A 21,707-nucleotide genomic window follows, 5' to 3' on the forward strand; every position below is an offset into this window, starting at 1 on the left:
GAGCTGAGGATTTATTCAGGAGAAGACCCACTGGGTCCACTATTCTGGAGAATGCTTCTGTTGCTGTCAGGGCCAGAGATACCAGATCCACTACAAAGCCTCAAGGATTAATTAGAGCAACAGCAGCAGCAGCAATCTCAAAAGCATTTCAAAATATCACCAAGGTTACAATACCCAAGACATCTGATGGATTGCAAAAAAGATTTCTCTTAATCCCTATTTTATTTTGGAATAAGGAAAATAATGTAATGAGTCCGTCAGTTCAGTTTTATTCTTAACTCAATTTAGATTTCAAAGAAAAAGATGACCACAGTTTCAGACACTCTGTTTCATCTTAATCCACATTCACAGCACACAGAGTCTTTATTAATTCCATTTTGTGGATGCAAAAGCTAGGTTCCAGAATAATGATGTGGGTAATACACCATGCCCCAGGTAATATATCTACTACCATATTGTCATTGAAAATCGAGTGTCCAGTGATACTAAGTCACAGTCAGGTGAATCTGGTCTTCCTGTATCAAAATACATGGCCCCTGCTACAGTGAGCTATTTTGAGGACAGAAATACTCCACACGGTCATCTGCATTTCCTGATCCTCGGGTCTCACATTTTCATGAGCATTTTCTTCCATTGCCACGTTGATGATTTTGTGTTTATTCTTCTGATGTTCCTGGTAAATGAAAAAGCCATACATGATATTTTAGCTTTGTCAAGCAGGGGTCTGACAGCCAAGAAACAGTGGTCTCTTATTGACTGTGTCCCAGGGCATCTTGCTGCAGCTATTCTGCAAGGTATTCTTAGCCTCATGCATATGCTCCTGGGTCAGCCCATTTGCTCAGAGCCAAACACTGATGTATATTTTTAGCACCATCATTAGGCTTCTTCCTTCCTCTGCAGAAGCCAGTCTCTGCCAATTACAGGACCCATTAGTCCACCAGCTGCCATATGAGCTCTGCTCTTGTCATTAGACACATTTTTCTTCCTTAGGATCATTTTTGGAGCAAGTATCCTCTCTCCAAGCTACACAAATTCTGTGAACTAATTTACCTGAGGTAAAGATTTATTTAGCTAAGCTTTGATAATCTAATTGAAGTTGTTTGTTGAAGCTTATTTCTTTTATACTTTGATATAAACATATTTAGATCCAAACCACTTGAGAAGAAAATGGATCTTAATCCATTTTGAAAGTGTCATACAAACCAAGCACATAATCATTTTGTTAAAAATTTCTTGTTTATGTGGTCAGTATCCAGTGTTACTGGCCCTTGACTGGGGCCAAATATAAGGCAATTTTAAAGATATTTCATTAGTACAGGGAACCTCCTCTAGTTCTGAAGGCAATAATTGTTTTTTAGCTTTCATGTTTTTGAAAGCAATACACGTAGTTTAGTATCTATGCTAGTGTTGAATAATGTTTTTTTCTAAATTCATACTTAATAAAATGCTATCAGAGTCCTATTTCATAAATTTGCTAATTAGAAAAATATTTGGACCAGTGACTAGAATAAAATGATTCTATATTCAATTCTGTCCTCATACAACCTGTAGGTAACCATCATTTACTGAGTGCCTGCTGTTTGCCAGGTACTATTTTAAGTTGGCCTTTTATAGACATTATCATCATAGCAACTGACAAGTTAGGAAAAGTTACTATTACCCAATTTGATAAATGAAAAAAACTGAGATTTTTTTCAAGAGTTAAACCACCTACTAAAAATAATATTTCAATCCATTATCAATAATTATCAACTAATTATCAATAGTTAGAGTTGTCTAACTATTAAGGAACAGTCATGTACTATAGGACAAAAATAGCTTTTCTTCCATTAAGTGAGGTCCACCTGACAAGCTGCTAGACTGCTTCACGCCCAGCTAACTGCCTGGACGCCCAGCCTCAGCCCAGCCTCAGCCCAGCCTGCCTGATGGGTCAGTTCACTGCCAGGCCCACCTGCCTCAGCCAGCGGCTTTGCCACCGGCCCACAGCCTGGCCTGCCCTCACCAATCTCCCAAGAAGGGAAGTTGGGAAGTCCTACACCCCAACCTTCAACTCAGTGAGCAACACAATAAAAAGAAAGAACTCGACAGACCAAGTCCCATACTCCCAAGCTTAAGAAGAAACAAAAAGAAAATTAACTGGGCACAGACAGCCAACACACACGCTCACTGACTGTTTAGTCCACCATAGTGGAAACCACTCCTTATTTTTTAACTTTTCACCAAGATATTTTTTCTTTCTTTCTTTCTTTCTTTCTTTCTTTCTTTCTTTCTTTCTTTCTTTCTTTTCTTTTCTTTTTTTTTTTTGCTGTTGTTGTTTTGTTTTGCTCTTTGGTTTTGGTTTTATGTATTTAGTTTTTGTTTTATTTGAATGTGTATTGATTGATTCAAAGACTCCTACACATATATATATTTGCTTCTCTTGCCTCATTTCTAGCCTTTTTATAAGGCGTTATTTTCTCATTCTCTGTTTTTTGAGAGTTAGGGTGTTTATCTGCAAGTTTTGGGGTTTTTTTACTATAGTCTTTGTCACTACTCTATCTCCCTCTCTGTTTTTCTATTGCTGACAGCCAAATTCCATTCTCTCTCTCTTCCCTTATATTGTTCTATTTTCCTCCCCTTTCTCATTAAGAACACATCCTAAGTTATCACTGTCTCTTCCATTTTCTACCCTCCTACCCTTCTTATCTCTTCTTCCTTCCTCATAATCAACTCCATCCTTAACACTTCTTAGTACTACAGATAGTAGTATAGCTGTAGTATATAATGTGTATAATGTCTGTCCCTACCACCAATGCCACAGCAATAATTTATATGGTGGAAATCATAAACAACAACTATTGTTTGGTTTTATTACAGACATAATTCAAGATTATTTACTGTTTTTACTGATGGAAATTGCTAATCCTACTATTTCTGCACATTGTACAAATTCACACTATAGATATCAAAAAGGAACTAAGTACCTAGTCTACTTCTATATATTGTTTGCCTATATTATTGCTATCACTAGGTTTCCCCACAATCTCTAAGGTATTAGTAATAGAGAGGGACACTATAATTTTTTTTAGAGAGAGAGAGAGAAAGAGAGAGAGAGAAAAAATTTTTTAATATTTATTTTTTTTAGTTTTTGGTGGACACAACATCTTTATTTTATTTTTATGTGGTGCTGAGGATCAAACCCAGCGCCCTGTGTGTGCCAGGCCAGCGCGCAACCGCTTGAGCCATATCCCCAGCCCGGGACACTATAACCTTGTAATGTAGAAACTCCACAGTTTCAGATCCATACAGATAGATGGATAGACACACAAACAATATGAAAAGTAAAGGGAAAAAAAACATCCCAAACAACACAGAATACCTCAAAAACAGACTCTTTTGATACTACAGGGGAGGAAATGTTAGAGATGGAATTCAGAAAGTTCATGGTTAAACTGATTTATAAGATAAACAATGACATAAGAACTGAAATTAAAGAGAAAATACAATAAATTAAAGATCATTTTAATAAGAAGATAGAGATCCTAAAGAAGAATCTTTAGGAAATCCTCAAAATGAAGGAAGGAATAAACAAAATTAAAAATTCATTTGAAAACCTCACCAGTAGACTAGACCAGAAGACAGAGTTTCAGGTGATGAAGAAAAATATATAATCTTGAAAATAAAGTTGACCACATAGAAAAGATGTCAAGAGACCATGAACAGAACTTCCAAGAAATATGGGATATCGTGAAAAGACCAGACTTAAGATTTATCAACATAAATAGTTATAGATCTGCAAGTTTTGGGTTTTTTTTCTATAGTCTTTATCACTACTCTATTTCCCCTGTTTCCCTCTCTCTTTTTCTATTGCTGACAGCCAAATTCCATTCTCTCTCTCCTCCCTTATATTGTTCCTTCTATTTTTCTAGACTAAACCAGAAGACAGAGTTTCAGGTGATGAAGACAAAATATTTGAAATAAAATAATATCTGAAAATTTCCAAAGCTTTAAGAAGGAAACACAGAAACAAATATAGGCTTACAGCACTTAAATATGCAAAATTACAATAGACCCATGTTATTTAAAAATGCCTGACATATAGAATAAGGACAGAATTTTTAAAGGCTACCAGAGAAAAATGACCAGTCACATTTAGAGGGAAAACAATCTGGATCTCAGCTGATTTCTCAACTCAGACCCTCAAAACTAGGAGATCTTGGAATAATATATACCAAGTTCTGAAACAAAATGGATGCCAACCAAGAATACTATCCCCAGCAAAATTAAGCTTTTAATGAAATAAAAATCTTCCATGATAACCAAAAGTTAAAAGAATTCACAACTAAAAAGCTGGTTCTACAAAACATACTCAATCAAATATTTCATGAAGAAGAAATGAAAAACAAAAGTGAAAACCAGCAAAGGGAGGAATTACCCTAGAAGAGTAGTCAATCAAAGGAGAAACTAATCAAATTAAAACCCAGAAATAACTCAAAATGACAGGGAATAAAAATCATATCTCAATAACATTGAAAGTAAATGACCTAAACTCATCAGTCAAAAGACATAGACTAGAAGATTGGATTTTAAAACAAGACCCATCAATATGCTGTCTCCAAGATACTCACCTTATAGGCAAAGACATCCACAGACTGAAGGTAAAAGATGGGGAAAAACATCATTCACAAGGACCTCATATTCTAACATCAGATAAAGTGGACTTCAAGCCAAAGTTAATCAAAAGAGACAAATAAGGACATTTCATACTGCTTAAGAAAATTATACCTCAGGGGCTGGGGATGTGGCTCAAGCAGTAACGCACTTGCCTGGCATGCGTGCGGCCCGGGTTCGATCCTCAGCACCACATACAAAGATGTTGTGTCCGCCAAAAACTAAAAAATAAATATTAAAAAATTCTCTCTGTCTCTCTCTCTCTGTCTCTCTCTCTCTTAAAAAATTATACATCAATAAGATATAACAATCATAAATATTTATGCCCCAAACAATGGAACATGTACATATATTAAATAAACCCTTCTCAATGTCAAGAATCAATAAAAACAATAATAAACCAAAAAACAATAATACTAGGTGATTTTATCACATCTCTCTCATCACTGAATAGATCTTCCAAACAAAAATTAAATAAAGAAGCTGTAGAACTAAAAAATACAACTAATAATTTAGACTTAACAGACATATATAGAATATTTCATCCATCAACAACTGAGTATATTTTTTTTTCAGCAGCACATGGATTCTTCTCTAAAATAGACAATATCTTAGGCCACAAAGCAACTCTTAGCAAATACAAAAACATAGAGATGATACCTTGCATCCTATCAGATCATAATGGAATAAAATTAGAAATCAATGATAAAATAAAAAATAGAAGCTACTTTAACACTTGGAGACTAAATAATATGCTACTGAATGACCAGTGGATAGCAGAATAAATCAGGAAAGAAACAAAAAAAAATACTTACAGATAAACAACAATAGTGACACAATATATCAAAATTTCTAATAGTCAGTTCTAAGAGGAAGGCTTGTTGCATTGAGTTAATTCATTAAAAGAATAGAAAGTCACCAAATAAATAACCTAACATTATATTCAAAGTCCTAGAAAAAGAAAAATGAATCAACACCCAAAACAGTAGAACACAGGAAATAATTAAAATCAGAGCCAAAATCAATGAAATTGAAACAAAAAAATCATAAAATCAATGAAACAAAAAGTTGGTTCTTTGAAAAAATAAATAAAATTGGTAAACCCTTAGGCAAGATAACAAAAAAGAGAAAAAATTCAAATTACTAAAATTCATAAGAAAGGAAATATCACCAGTAACACTACAAATGTGGATGATAATCAGAAACTATTTTAAAATCTGTACTAGAATAAAATAGAAAAATCAAGAAGACATCAACAAATTTCTAGAGATATATGACCTACCCAAATTTAATCAGGAGGACATAGAAAATTTAAAGAGATGAATTTTAAGCAATGAAATTGAAGCCTACCAACAAAGAAAAGCCTAGGACCAGAAAGATTCTCAGCAGAGTTCTACCAGACCATAAAAGATTAACTAACACCAACCCTCCTCAAATTATTCCATGAAATAGAGAAGGAAAGAATTCTCCCAAACTCATTCTATGAAGCTAGTATCATCCTGATAATGAAACCAGACAAAGATACATCAAGGAAAGAAAACTTCAGACCATAACTCTGATAAAAATAGATGCAAACATTCTTAATAAAATACTGGCAAATCACATACAAAAAATACTTAAAAGATAGTGCACCTTGATTAAATTGTTTCATCCCAAGGATGAATGGTTGGTTCAATATAAGGAAATTAGTAAACATAATTCATCACATCAATAGGCTTACTGACAAGAATGACATGATTATCTCAATAGATACAGAAAAAGTACTTGACAAAATTCAGCATACATTCATGCTCAAAACACTGGAAAAACTAGAGATAGTAGGAATAACATAAAAGCCATGTATGCTAAACCCAATGCTAACATCATTCTAAATGGAGAAAAATTGAAAGCATTCCCTGTAAAAACTGGAACAAGACAGTGATGCCCTCTTTTATCACTCCTATTCAACATAGTCCTTGAAACACTAGCCAGAGAAACAAGATAAAAGAAAAAAATAAAACGGATACAAATAGGAAAAGAAGAGATCAAAGTATCCCTATTTGCCAACAACATGATGCTATATTTAAAAGACCCAGAAACTTCACCATAAATATTTATGAACAGGGTATATTTGTACTTCCATTATGCTCCCCATTTGACCTTGATTAAATTTCAGCTGTTAAAAAAGAAAAACTCCACCAGAAAGTTTCTTGAATTCATTAACAAATTCAACAAAGTATCAGGGCATAAAATTAACACCCATAAATCAGTGTTTCTATACACCAATAATGAATCAGCATAAAAGAGAAATTTGGAAAACTATCCCATTCACAATAGCCTCTAAACAAATAAAATATTTGAGAATCAATCTAACAAAAGAAGTGAGAGACCTCTAAAATGAAAACTACAGAAAACTAAAGAAAGGAATTGAAGTAGACCTTAGAAGACAGAAAAATCTCCCCCATTCTTGGATAGGCAGAATTAATATTGTCCAAATTGCCATACTATCAACAGCACTATACATATTTTAATGCAACTTCTATTAAAATTCCAATGACATTCTTCTTAGAAATAGAAGAAGTATTCATGAAATTCATTTGGAAAAATAAGAGGCCCAGAATAGCCAAAGCAAACCTTAGCAATAAAAGTGAAGCAAGAGGCATCACAATACCAGCCCTCAAATTATACTACAGGACTACAGTAACAAAAATGGCACGGTTTTGGCACAAAAACAGACAAGAAGACCAATGGATCAGAATAGAAGATAACAAGACAAACTCACATAAATACAGTTATCTCATACTAGACAAAGGTGCCATAAACATACATTGGAGAAAAGGTAGCCTCTTCAACAAATGGTGCTGAAAAAACTGGAAATCTATAGGCTGCAGGATGATATTTAACCCCTATCTTTGACCCTGCATAAAACTCAACTCAAAGTAAACCAAGGACCTATGCATTAGACCAGAGACCTTGCACCTCCTAGAAGAAAATGTTAGCTCAACTCTAAGTCATGTCAGCTTAGAAACCAACTTCCTCAACAAGACTCCTTTAGGAGTACAAGAAGTAAAGTCAAGAATCAATAAATGGGATGGTGTCAAACTAAAAGGCTTCTTCACAGCAAAGAAAAAAATCAAGAACATGAAGAGAGAGCCTACAGAATGGGAGAAAATCTTGCCACCTGCACCTCAGATTGAGCATAAATCTCTAGGATATACAAAGAACTAAAAAAACTTAATATTAAAAAAAACCACAAATAACTCAATCAATAAATGGACAAAGGATCTGAACAGACACTTCACAGAAGAAGAAATACAATGGGCCAAAAAATAAATGAAAAAATGTTCAACATCTCTAGCAGCTAGAAAATTGCAAATTAAAACTACACTGAGATTCCATCTCACTCCAGTTAGAATAGCAATTATCAAGAATACAAGTAACAATAAATGTTGGCAAGGATAAGGGGGAAAAGTTTCATTCATACATTGCTGGTGGGACTGCAAATTGGTCAATCACTCTGGAAAGCAGTATGGAGATTCCTCAGAAAACTTGGAATGAAACCAACATTTGACCCAGTTATCCCACTCTTTGGTATATACCCAAACGATTTAAAATCAGCATATTATAGTAAAGCAGCCACATCAATGTTTACAGCAGCTCAATTCACAGGAGCTATGCTATGGAGCCAACCTAGGTGCCCTTCAAAAGATGAATGGATAAAGAAAATGTGGTCTATATACACAATGGAATATTACTCAGCCATAGAGAAGAAAATAATTATGGCACTTGCCAGTAAAGAGATGGAACTGGAGACTATCATGCTAAGTGAAATAAGCCGATCCCTAAACACCAAAGACTGAATCTTTTTCTGATATGTATATGCTAATACACAATAACAGGGGCGGAGGGAATAATAAAAGTTCATTGGATTAGACAAAAGGGAATGAAGGGAAGGGAAGGGGATAGGAATGGAAAAGACAGAAAAAATGGGACATAACTTTCCTATGTTCATAGATGCACACACAACCAGTGAAACTCCACATCACGTACAGCCACAGGAATGGGATCCTAATGAGAGTAAGTTATCCTGCATATAGAAATATGCCCAAATACACTCTACCATCATGTATACCTAAAAAAAAGTGATAATAGAAACACCATATTGAGTGATTATAGCCTATGGACAAGTGAACTAAATGACAGTAATATTACAAGGGAAGAATTGGGGCTACTCCGTTATAAGGTTCTGGCACTACACTGGCACAGTGCAGTGTCACTGGAGTGGAGAAGCTAGAATGCTACCGGGTGGACAATGCTGCTCCAACTCCTCAGACCCAGGCTCCCGCTGACCGGAGATGTGCCAGATGTCTTCTTGGGTTATGAGATCCGCTCCGTGCACCACTGAGCAGACATGCACCTTCAACTGAGTTTGAGAGGGACAGAGAGGAAAAGGAGATAAGTATGAGGAATGTTTTTTAACAAATTTATATCGTCCTTTAGGGGGGAAAAAGTTCTCTATTCACTAGAGCTTACCTTTTCTTCCGGGCATTCATTCCGCATCCCCTACGTGGGTCCAACTGTAAAATCCATCAAGAATAAAAATAGAAAAGATGGTTCTAGATAGGAGAAGCATTCGTACGGATGTATCCATCACAGGTTGGCCAAAACCAAAAGCTTCGTGTGATGGTTACTTTTAGGTGCCAATCTGACTATGCCACAGGGTCCCCAGATGTTTGGTCAAAAATTATTGTGGGTGCTTCTGCATGGGTACTTGTGGGATGCGGCTAGCACTTAAATTAGTAGACTGAATAAAGGGACTACCCTTTATCACTGGATGCTATTAAAGATCTTTACAGAACAAAATGGCTGCTCCTCTCCCAAGTAAGAGAGAAAGCATTCTCTCCACCTGTCTGCCTTTAAACTGAGATATCGGCTTTTTCCTTTCTTGAAAACATGGGTCTCAAGCCTGCCAGCCTTCTCACGGGAACTGCGACATCGACTGTCCTGATCTCCAGAGGGCAGGACATCATGGGCTCTCCTGGATCTCTGACAAGCCAGCTCACCCCGCAGACCTTGGGACTGCCAGCCTCCATAACCACACGAGCCAATTTCTTATGATAAACATCTTCCATAAACCATCTGTTGGCTCTGTTTCTCTAGCACCCTCGTCTAGATATTTGAAGTAGAAAGAGGCTTCACACAGGAACTCATTACCCGATGGAATGACTAGGAGAACCTAAACTACAGAATCTATTGCTGAAATTTAGGTGATCAGGAAATAAAGGAATCCTAGGACACGGGTGACTCACAGCAAGATGCTGGAAGCTGCTGGCCAAGCCTCATGTCTACCGTCTGCTGAAGTTTCCACTAGATGCTTCCTGGGCCACTGTGGGAGGCCAACCTTACGGGTGACTGAGTTACACTCCCCAGCTGGGTGCTGAGGCGCTCAGTCACAGAAATGGGTGTGTCTTGCTGCAGCCCCATGGGTGAAGCTATGCTCACCTGTTCCTCTGTAATATAACCCCTTGCCCTGTTTAGGATAGAATCTTCCATGGAAGTGCCTTGTGTGTGTCCCCTCCTCTTACTGTGCCCTTGGGTGTGGCCTACCCAGGTGTCAGTCACCTGCTGACAGTGGACATCATGAAGATAGACTCAGCCCCTGAAACCTGACCCCTTGCCTCATTTAAATAGCTTCTCCTCAATAAAAGGGGTCAGCTAGAGCTCTCGCTCTCTCCCTTTCTGCAGACCCTTAAGGTCAGAGGAGCCCTCACAGCGACCCCAAAGAAAAAGGTATTTCTGTCTCTTGTGTGGTTATTTTGTGCAGCCCAGTTAGCCCAGTTTAACTAGAGTGACCCCTGAGCCTTTTAGTCGCGAGAACAGAAACCCGGCAGGCCACAGTGGCAAAATGGCTTAGGCGTTCCTCTAACATCAGTGGTGAGTCTGGTGGGAGGAATCAAAACTGGAACTCTGCCAGGGAGGGTGAGTTTGGGAAATGTAGTGTTAGCCCACCAACCCCTGTGACGAAAGGGAACATTTAGAAGGATCATTATAAATAAACAAACAAACAAACAAACAAATAAATGGAAGGAATCCATGGCATGAAATCCCACGGGCCTGAATAACAAGAACAAGAAGAAGTGCTCCTCCCCACACACAGCAGAGATGCACAGTGACAACTCCAGCAGGTGGCATGGGGACCTGTTGACTCTGAGAAGGGTCTTTGTGATCCAGGAGCCCAGAGCTGTGGTTTATTGGCAACGTGGCTTTCTTTGGAAAGTCTGTACCGCGCCATCAGCTTTTCCTGCTTCTCAGGCCCTTTACTGAGTCATGTTTACCATTGATAGTGACATTTGAATAGATTTTACTATGCCATTTCCCTAGCACTAACCACCAAAAGCAAGGGTGAACCCAGCAGGAAAAAAGATCAAAAAGTTAAGCCAGGTTAGCGAGATTTTGCAATCACTGAAAAGTGGGTCAAGTTCCTGGTTCTTATGAATTCCTAGCTCATTTCTGGGAAAGCAGTAGAAAAAAACAACTAGGACTCTCCAGCATTCAGTCCGACATGTAGCAAATCCAAATACTGATTACCACATGTAGGCAAATGATATTTACCGTGGCTAGTAAACTCGGTTCATGACTAGAATGTGAGTTTATAAGGCTCTGTAAGTATTTATTAACCAAGTATTTATTTATGGTCATATTTTAATGGAGCATAATGTCCACCATAAAACACAATGTAAAAGCTGTGAGCATTTAAGACTCTAGAACCTGGAGGTAATATATGCAGGTAAGAAATCAGAGCGTGTGTGATTGCTCTGTTAGTCTCCTGTTAACGCTTCAACTGGTCATCACGACAGTGCTCCTTCGTTCCACACGGACCACACATGTCAGTGATGAGCAGTTTTGTGGCATGCAAACAAAGCTTTTTATCTCACCCAACAGAGTGGCTTCAACTACAAATTAGCCTAATGATGTGGGTTAAACTGTGTATGATGATGTAGAAAGAGAAGAAGTTGAGGGACCTGGGAAAAATTCTATTACAGTTAAAGTAAGGAAGAGGGCTGGGGATGTAGCTCCGTGGGAGAGCACTTGCTTAGTAGTGCTAGGCCCTGACCCCAGCCCAGGAGGAGGAGGAGCAGGAGGAGGAAAGGGGAGGGGAGGAGCAGAAAGAAGGATCACATTAATCACCTTCAGGAATAGCAGGGTAGGGGATGATAGTCTCCCAGTCTTACAGATGGTTAAATAGGAGCACAGAGAAAAGGAGAGGCCTGCTTTTGAACCTGAGTGTGTTTGGCTGAAACCTACTCTTCCAGCTCATGCTGCCTCTCAGCGCTATTGGTAATAAGGCCTTGTTCCCAATAAAGAAGGCTGTGACAGGCATCGAGAAAGAACCAAATGCAAGGTTATAAAGTAGCATTTAGTCAATTATTTGTCACACAACATACCTTATTAAAATAGCCAGTAAGCACACTGACTCCTTTTGACAGATGTCCTGCAAATGACAGGATGTTACCAGTAAAATTCAGACCCACTTAAAACCCAGTAAATCACAAACTTTCAATGCTTCACCTATTTCAATGAAATTGACACAGGGAATTAAAATAAGCTGAAAATCATAATCTAGACTGGAACCAGGCGTGGGAGAACATTCTCATGGGGGCTGCTTGCTCACCTTGTCTGATTGTCCCGAATGCCCACATTAATATTAACCAATATCACTATAATCATTTTATATAAGTCTATTACACGTTACGTATTATTTTTAAGTTTTTGTAGGTATTGCAAATCTGGGATGATAGGACAAAATGGGTTTTATCAAGGAAATGAAAATGTAAGATTATTCACTAGCAGATATTAACTATGCTAAAGAGAACAGCAAGATTTGGGGGCCACACCTATGGCTAGATTGGATGAGGTAGATGCTACCCTGGGTTCTCCAGTGCTTCCTAGATTCCTTAAGGAGAGGGACATGATTTCTTTTTGGATCAAACATTTGAAGAGGGATTCCAAATGAATAGTCTTGTTAGCACTAGGCTTGGTGGTGGTAAATGTCAATGCTTCAGGGCCAAGGGAGCTATGAGATGAGTGAGGGGGCAGCATGTAAAATATAGAGAGGAGAGAACCAGGAAAACCCCGAGAAATGCCCCAGGAGAGGAGCAGATGTTCCCCTGGGGGTTGTTCACCATGAATGTTGGCCTGGTGATGTCAGAGCTCCAGCTGCTTAAGAGAAGGTAAAGATCTATATATTAAGCAAACTCATCTGATTATTTTATAAGTTGACACAAATTCTCCATAGTTACAGTGTACAGCATGCTTTGAAATATCGAAATCAAGAAATTAACATGCGCATTACCTTATTTTTTTAAGTAAGAGCTCTTACAATCTACTCTCCTAGCAAATTTTCAAGTATATGATACATCATTGTTAACTACAGTGACCTTGAGCTTATTCCTTCTGTCTGTGTGAAATTTTGAATGACAGCTTCCAATCCTTTCCCAGACCCCAGCCCCTGGTGGCCATTATTCTGTTCTCTGCTTTTAGGAGTCTGACTTTATCAATTTCCACATATAAGTAAAATCATGTATTTGTCTTTCTGCGTCCAGGTTATTTCACTTCATGTGAGTCCTACGGGTTCACTCATGCTGTTGTAAGTGCTATTTAAAAGGCCCCAGGCCTTAAAAGTGGTATTTAAAAGAAAGGTTTCTTTCTTTTTAAAAGCTGAATAGTATTCCACTTGTGTATACAGATCCCATATGTGAAGTGGGGCTGGATTTCCAGCAAAGCCTAGGAAGCAATCTGGTGAATCATGAAGTGAAACAGCACCATAGACTCTGAGTTCCAGAATCTCTGTGGATCCTGCAGCTACTACAATCCCACAAGGAGCTGCGGTGGGTAGCAGTTATCAGTTTCCATGGCAACAAGAAGATGTCGTACAGCAAGAAGTGAGTGGGACTTTGGTGAGCCAGTAACTATGACAAGAAGGTGGGAGGTGGCTGGGGTTTGTTTCATAGAGTCTCATTTTCCAGGTTCTGATGATTCCCTGGCTGAGTTAGGCTCTTTTGATCACAAAGAAAGGAAATAGGGAATTTTTTCTTTTCCTTTCCTTTCTCCAGGGGCACTTTACCACGGAGCTATATTCCTAGCTCCCCCTCTGTTGTTTTTTGGATATGGTATCCCTAAGATGCCAAAGCTCACCTCAAACTTGTAATCCTCCTACCTCAGTCTCCCAAACATCTGGGAATGCAGATGTGCTCCACCATGCCCGGCAAGAAATAGGGAATTTTTTAAACAAGGACTCAGAAGTAGCTCAGGGAACCCAGGGGCAAGAAGAAGCTCCTGATGACTGGAACCAGGTGTGGGAGAACAATGTCACCGGGGCTGCTTGCTCACCTTGTCTGACTATCCTGAATGCCCACTTTATCCCCATCTGGTAGCACATGGCAGAGTTGTATGCCTCACAATATATAAGATCCAGTGTTTAAGTTTTTTTTTTTCTTTAGTTCAACAGATACTGACTAGGATCTCTGAATCTAAGTCCCCAAAGAGAGAGCATTTGACAAGCCCAATTAAGTTAAGTGTCTGGTCCAGGGCCAATAAGCTCTGGCCAGGAGACCGGGTCATATGGCACAACATGGTGGCCAGTCTTCCCTCACATTGCTGTCCCCTCCATGGTAAATGCTATCTCATGGGGCTGCTGGAGGGACAAAATATGACTGAAAAAGTCTCAGTGTGAAAATTCTGGGCATAGACCTATCTCAGGGTAAGCTTGTACTAGTTGGTTAATGTCTCTAAAATTTTATGTCCACCCAAAACCTATGAACATGACCTTATCTGGAAATAGAGTTTTTGCAAATGTAATCACATTAAAACCAGGTCACACCAGATTACAGCAGACACAAACCCACTGACAAGTCTCTCTATAAAAAGAGGGTCCTTTGGACAGAGTGTCACACAGGGACAATGCTCTGTGATGGCAGGGGAAGGCATTGGTGTGAGGCTGCCACAGCCATACAATGCCACCAGTTGCTGGCTGGCAACCACCAGAAGCTCAGAGAGGAGCGAGCAACAGCCCTGCCAACACCTGCACTTCCGGCCTCCCACACTGTGAGAATTTTGTTAACAAATTGCTATTGTAAACCACTCATCTTATGGTGATTTTACTATAATACTTGATCAATCAAAGGAGGTTCTCATTATTGCTATTAATGATTTGACTCTTATTGCAATAACCTAATGTCCAGTGGGGAATGAGGGAAGCAGTAGCACACAGCTACCTGCACTGGGGGCTCTCTATGGCTTTAGCACCAGACCCACTCGGTCAACCCAGAGTTGGAGCAGCTGTTCCAGACCAGATTTGGTCTCTATTCCAATCCTCATGGTGGTCTGTGTCTTCCAAAAATGCTTCACGACCAGCACCAACTCAGGTACCTCAGTAAGCACTGGATATGAGTGTCCTGGCATGGTAGGGTTGATTTGACACTAGAGTCTGGAATATTTTCCCTACCATTGACTAGGATAAGTCCCTGTTCTTATCCAGATCTATGATCCAGAGACAAGAACAGACCCTGAATAGACATTTTTATCCAACTCCATGAAGAAAGATGGCCAATCTCATTCAGGACAAGAGATGTACAAATTAAACCTTCCACACAAGATACCATGTTTGTTCTCTCACATTGGCAAAGATCGAGAAGTTAGGTAACACTGTGTAGCCAACGGTGTAGAAGGTTACTTACTAGAATGAATTGGTACATCACTCCCTGGAGGCCAATTTAGCAATGTCTAACCATCACAAAACACACGGACACTTTTCCACCCAGCAATCCCATCTCTAGCAGTCCATTGTACTAGAAACATAGGCGTGGACAAAGCTGACTTATTGCAGTACTCTTTATTGTATTGTTGGAAACAACCTAAACGTCCATGGGCAAAGGACCTCTAAAATAAGTTACAGCACACAATGGAATACTGTCCAGCAGGAAAAAAGTAATCTTAGACTGTTATGAAACAGTCTGTAGGTATATCATTAATGTGAAACGCAAAGCAGAAAATGTTGTGTGAAGAAGGCTACCGTGGTCATCTACATCTCCAGCTTACCCTGGCTTCCAGACACCGTTCGTCTAATAGCAAACTTCCTGGTTAATTTTATGGGAGCATTCCTCTTCTTGTGTCCATTATTTGCTTTTCAATGACTTCTAATTGCTTCAAACGTATAGTACACTACAAATTTTGTAGCCTGACATTCAGGGCCCTTTGCTTTGAAGACAAAACTTATTTTTCCCTCATTATTCAAATGGGAGCTAATGTGGGAAAGATATTGCCAAAAATGGTTGCCCACTGACCTCAGATACACCAAACATTCCTATTTCACTACGGAGTTTTGACATAAATTGAGTGCTAAAATTTGCCAAATGACTTTTACATCTCTCGAAAACATCACGTATTTGTTTCCTAAGACTGTTGTAAGGAAACCATGAATTGGATGACTTAAAGCAAAAAATAAATAAATAAATTATTGTCTCACGGTTCTGGAACCTAGAAGGAGGCTGGGTATGATTCCTCTGCCCCGTTCAGAAGAAGCATGGCACTGGCTTCCGAGGTTTGCTGGCAATTCTTGGCACTGTCTCCCTGAAATCTTTGCCTCCGTCTTACAGCACTTCCCTATGCATCTGTCTTCATCTGGCCACATAAGATACGAGTCATAATAGATTAGGAGGTTCGCCCTAATCCCTGTGACCTCATCTTAACTAATCACATCCGCAACAGATTTCCAAACAAGGCATCATTCCAAGATACTGGTTTTAGGATTTCAACATATCTTTCTTGGGGAACACAATTAAATCCATAACACAGCATATGATGGTCTCCTTAGCTCGGCTAGTCTGATTGACAATGTTGGTGGATTTTATAATAGGTAACCCTCTTGTATTACTAGAATGAATCTCACTTAGTCATGAAGCATTGTTTGGTAAAGGAGCTGCTGGGTTCTGACTGCTGATGTTTTAAGATTTTTGAACCATATTCACATGCAGGAATATTCTGTTTTCCTTTTGGAATTATTTCAAGTTTTGACATCAATGGCTTCATAAGTGAAAATTTGATTTTTTTTTTTATAATCTAGAATAGATTAAGTAGCATTGAGATCATCCATACTTTATGGGTTAGGTAGAATGTTCCTGAGAAACCATTTAAGCCAGGTGCTTTTTAGAGAGGAGTGTTTTAACCCACTTTCTAGCTCTTCTATGATAATTATTCTGGTTAGACTTTCTTCACTGAGGTTCATTTTAGTAAATGAACCTCCTTTTTACAAAAGGTTATGTCAAGTAACTCCATGGTTAAAAAATTTCCTCTGGGCTGGGGATGTGGCTCAAGTGGTAGCACGCTCACCTGGCATGCGTGCGGCCCAGGTTCGATCCTCAGCACCACATACAAACAAAAATGTTGTGTCCGCCAAAAACTAAAAAATAAATATTAAAATTCTCTCTCTCTCTCTAAAAAAAATTCCTCTGCTTTTAATGATTATTTTCCCCATAGTATTTTTGGTTTGGGGCAATTGAGTTTTTTCCTTTTATTCTTCCTTCTCTTGGTTAACTAAGATTTGTCTATTTTTTTGATTTTTTGTTCAAAGAACCATTTTTTGATTTATTGTTTTTCTTTATAATTCAATAGCTTATGCTTTTATTTATTTTAAAGTATCTGTAATTTAGGCAGATTTGTAAGGTGATTTTGATCCCAGATTTCTGAATTACAACTGTGGAATGTGTGGATTTTTATGGAAAATTTGTCATGTGGTGCACTATATTTTCCATTACACCATTGTATTTATATTATTATTATATTATGCCTATTTTTTTGGTATGTGAACATCTTATTTCTGCAACAGATGGTAGCTCTCTGAGGGCAAGTTCATGTATCATATTTCTTTGGGACAATAACTACTGATATTGTGGCTAAGTCAGAGAACTGATGTAAATGTATAATAGGTAGTTTCTGAAATGGCTCCCAATAGTCCCTCCCACCTAAAATTTATGTTCTTGTCTCATCCCCTTTGCCTTTGATTGTGGGCTGGACCTGGAGATTTGCATCTAAGAAGTAGAAAATGACAAAAGTATTAGGATATTGCCTCCAAGGGTTTGTTATAAAAATCTGCTACTCTGTCTTGTTTAGATTCCTTCTGTATCTCCAGATTTTCTTGTTTGCTTGCTTCAATAGAAGAAAGGGTCATTTAATGAGCTGTTCTATGGTGGCACCCTCATAGCAAAGCAGGGAGGGCAACTTCTGACCAATAACCCATAAGGAACTGAAATATAACAATACACATGAGTGATCATCATGGCTAATCCATCTCCAGTTGAGCCTTGAGGTGACTGCAGCTTCAGACAACACCTTGATTAATATCTTGTGAGAAACCCAGAGTCATAGGACCCAGCTAAAATGCACCTGGATTCCTGACCTACAGAAACTGCAAGATAATATTTCTACTTTAAGCCACTATTTGTGTAGTTCTTTGTTATGCAACAGTAGATAACTATTACAGAGCCCAGATCCTGTGTATCTGCCTCACTAATGGTAATTTGGGAGGAACCTGTCTTGTTGAAAGGCAACTCTAACTCAGAATTTATAATGCAATAATTAATTAATTCCAAAAATGTTCACTTTGAGTGAATGCATTTTAACATCATTGTCTGTCAGCTCTCTCATTTTAGTATCTTAATGGTGGGGCTGGGGCTGTAGCCCAGTGATAGAGCGCTTGTCTAGCACATACATGTGAGGCACTTGGTTTGATCCTTAGCACCACATAAAAATAAATAAATAAAGGTATTATGCCTATCTACAATGAAAAAAATTTTTTAAATATATTAAAGGTATGCCTATTGTTCCTTGAAATAGGTTATTTTTAGTGCTTCCTTTACTGCACATGAGTAGAATGTGCCACATTAGAGACAGACTGCATAGATAAAATCAGGCAGATTAAAAGTGAATTTATAATTTGGACTTATATTTTTACAACATTTAACCAACAATGATTTATTTTCATACCATGATGAAGACTGTTGGTAACAAAATGGAACAGTTCTTCCCTTCTTCCACAGTTATATAAATTAAGCTGAAAAGGGGCTGCCTTGCTAGAGGTGACATTTCTAAGCCTTTTTGAGACGAGGAGACTACCTTCTCACTGATAGGCTGTCCATAGAAGTGATATGTAAACTTCTGCTTCATGCTTAATATAAAATTGCTGTTCAGTACATTCACCTCTTTTCTCCTTTTCAAACGATACTTCATGGGTCACTGGAAGCTGAAGTCAGAGATAAAATGCTCTGTCTGAAAATACAATTTGTTGGTATACTTATGCTGAATTTGCCATGTTTTACTTTTTTTTTTAATGAAACACTGAAGCACTAAATTTGGGAGATACATGATGCAGGAATCTTCATGGGAGAACAAATTTCTTTAACACATGAACAAAACAGGTTCTGAACAACTACAACTCCAGCTTTTAAAACTAAACTAAGGGTTTTGGTCCTAGTGCCTATAAATGATAGCAAACAGCACAGGGGAGAGAGGCCACTGCTGCCTGAGTCAGACATGTCTAGGTGTGACACAGCTGGGTGTAACAGTAGCCTGGTGCTTTTGTAAGAGGAAAATGGTATCTCCCCAGAGTTCCATTGTCCTCTTAGCCACCTTGACTTTGCTTTCCAGATAAGACTGGGAAGCAAGGAAAGCCGAAACTAGGACATGAGGAAGACTAAATTATCTTTGGAAGTTACAACCCAGAGGTTTCCAGGCCTAAAAGGACAAGTGGTTAAGCAAGATGGCTCAGGTGTCCATTTCTGATCATTTGTGCTACCAAATACTTAGTAGGCTTTACATGGGCAGTCAGCAAATAGGTAGCCTTCTGTTGTAACCTGAAGACAAGTAAATTGTGCTTTTGTTGCAGGATGATCACCTGGACCCTCATCTCCATGTGAGGAGGTGCAGCGGCTGAAATCTCCGACCCTAGAGGGAGATTTAGGAGGGGTGAGGGAAAACCACTCCAAACTGCAGAACGGTTCCTCTTCCACTCTCCAGCTGAGAGCCCTAACGCAGGCGCGGGTACAGTGAGATGCCCAACTATCCTCGCAGCCCTCAGCAACTGATTCTATGGGTCTGAAGTCCCTCAACGGTCTGGTTGCATCTTCCCAGCGTCGTTTCTTAAGCAGAGGCATAGCAGAAGGGGTAAGGGAGCTAGTAGGACTCTATGCTCAAGGCAGAAAATCAAGAGGGAAGCAGGTTTCCTCCCCACCCACCTTAAAGTGTTCCCCGGTTGCCACATCACATCTTCACGCTGTGGATGACTCAGGGCCCACTTTGTGTTCCCTCGATTCTTGAGCAAGGTCGAGGGTGTCCGGGCTTCGGAGGAAACGTTGCGTGAAGCAGAGTTTGGAAAGAACTTGGGAATTTCCCCCGGGGCCCTCGCTGTACTTGCTGAGTCTTGCAGGGTGCGGACAAAGGTCCGGAGTGGGGAGCGGGCGCACCGGGAAACTGAATTTACCTTGAGCTTGGGAGTGAAAAGGAAGGTCACTACGGGATCAGCTGTCTTTTCATGTCAGATCTGGGCTAGCCAGGAGGGAGTGGATACAAGTCGCCCCCAAATAAAAGCGAGAGTTCAGGCACCTGTGCTTCTCCGGCCAGTCGCTAGCTAGCCCTGGAGAAGGAAAGCTAGACTCTGCTGTCGCCCTAACAGCAGGGACTGTAAGGAGAAGAAGGGCGTGTCTTGCTCAAGGTGAAGGCGGACACCTGGGCTCAGGCGCGCCCAGGGCGGGCGCTAGGACCCGGGCGGCGCACCTGTTGGGTGGCGGGGGCCCCTCCCGCCCTGCGCCGGTGTCGGGGTGTGAGCGACCGGAGCGCGGAAGGAGGTGACGGCCCGGCGAGGCTGCGGCGGCTGCCGGGCGACGAGGGCGGCCCGCTGCACGATGGCAGAGCTGCTGTGGAGCCTGCAGGATTCCCAGATAGTCGCCCGCTTCCAGCGTCGCTGCGGGCTCTTTCCGGCGCTGGATGAGGGCCCCCAGGAGAACGGCGCGGGTCCCCCGGAGGATGCGACGCGCTGCTCCGAGGTCGGGCACCGCCGGGCGGCCAGCGTCAAGGGCGGCGCGGAGCCGCCCAATGGGCTGCGGAGAGCGGCGCCGCCGCAGGTAACCGCGGGCAGGTGCTCGCCCGGGAGGGAGGAGGGGGCAGCCGCTCCGCAGCCTGCGGACGTGCAGGTCCAGGCGACTCGGCGACGTGGGGACAGGCGTGCCCCAAACCAGCCCGGTGGAGAGAGCGCCGTCCCCGGAGGCTCCTGGGGTCGGGCGGTCGTGTGTGGAGGGGGTGGCCTTGGGGGTCCAGCCACCGGGATACCATCCTCTTACCCTGCCAGGTGGCCACCAAGTCTTTTCAGACTTAAATCGCTCAGAGCCTTTAAAGGCGGTCTACTTAGAGGCTTTCCATGTTAATGAATACATTCACGCTCATGTACGTTCTACCGAATCTGTCGGAGTCACGTAATTGAAGGAGTGGGGGTGTCCTTGGCACTTCCCGGGGACAATTCCCGGGAACTCTGAGTTGCCGCCCATCCCCCTCCCCTGTCCGCGCAAATGCTGGTGTTGTGGGGCTCAGTTGTCTTATGGTGCGCTCTGCCGACTCTCGGAACGGAGCTCGGGTTTCCATACTGCTCCTAAAGAGATTTACGACCTCTGACATCACCTCCCTCTCGCCCCCTTCTGCCTGGTGGGTCTTTTATTAACCGGCACCGATGGCTTTTCACAGATGCTTTGGGGAGAGACGCTCACCGCGCTCTCCTCTAGGCGTCCTGAGTGTGGTTATACAACCACTGCAGCTTTGGGGAAACCAGCCTGTGTCGTCGTCGCAGTGCATAGAGACTCCAGGCAGAGGGACAGACAGGCTGCAGACAGCTGCAGGGGGTGGGTGCCTGTCTACCCTGGCACCTGCAGAAGGCTGGCGGGGGGTGGGGGTGGGTGCTGTCTACCCTGGTACCTGCAGACACTGACCTTTTGCCAGGCAAAATAACAAGTGTGGCAAGTGAGAACAGTAATTCCTTT

At 40.7% G+C, this 21,707-nt stretch overlaps 1 protein-coding gene across 1 annotated transcript in view; it reads left to right on the top strand.

Moving 5' to 3' along the window:
- The first annotated feature begins 20,475 nt into the window (after window positions 1–20,475).
- Sgpp2 (sphingosine-1-phosphate phosphatase 2) overlaps window positions 20,476–21,707 on the top strand; it is a 110,783-nt gene continuing 109,551 nt past the window's right edge. The window contains exon 1 of the mRNA XM_005330535.4: window positions 20,476–20,801. Coding sequence (XP_005330592.2) covers window positions 20,583–20,801 — 219 coding nt within the window. The 5' untranslated portion in view covers window positions 20,476–20,582. The remainder of the gene's footprint in view (window positions 20,802–21,707) is intronic.

Source organism: Ictidomys tridecemlineatus, chromosome 7, assembly GCF_052094955.1.
Source record: "Ictidomys tridecemlineatus isolate mIctTri1 chromosome 7, mIctTri1.hap1, whole genome shotgun sequence".
Taxonomy (NCBI): Eukaryota; Metazoa; Chordata; class Mammalia; order Rodentia; family Sciuridae; genus Ictidomys; species Ictidomys tridecemlineatus.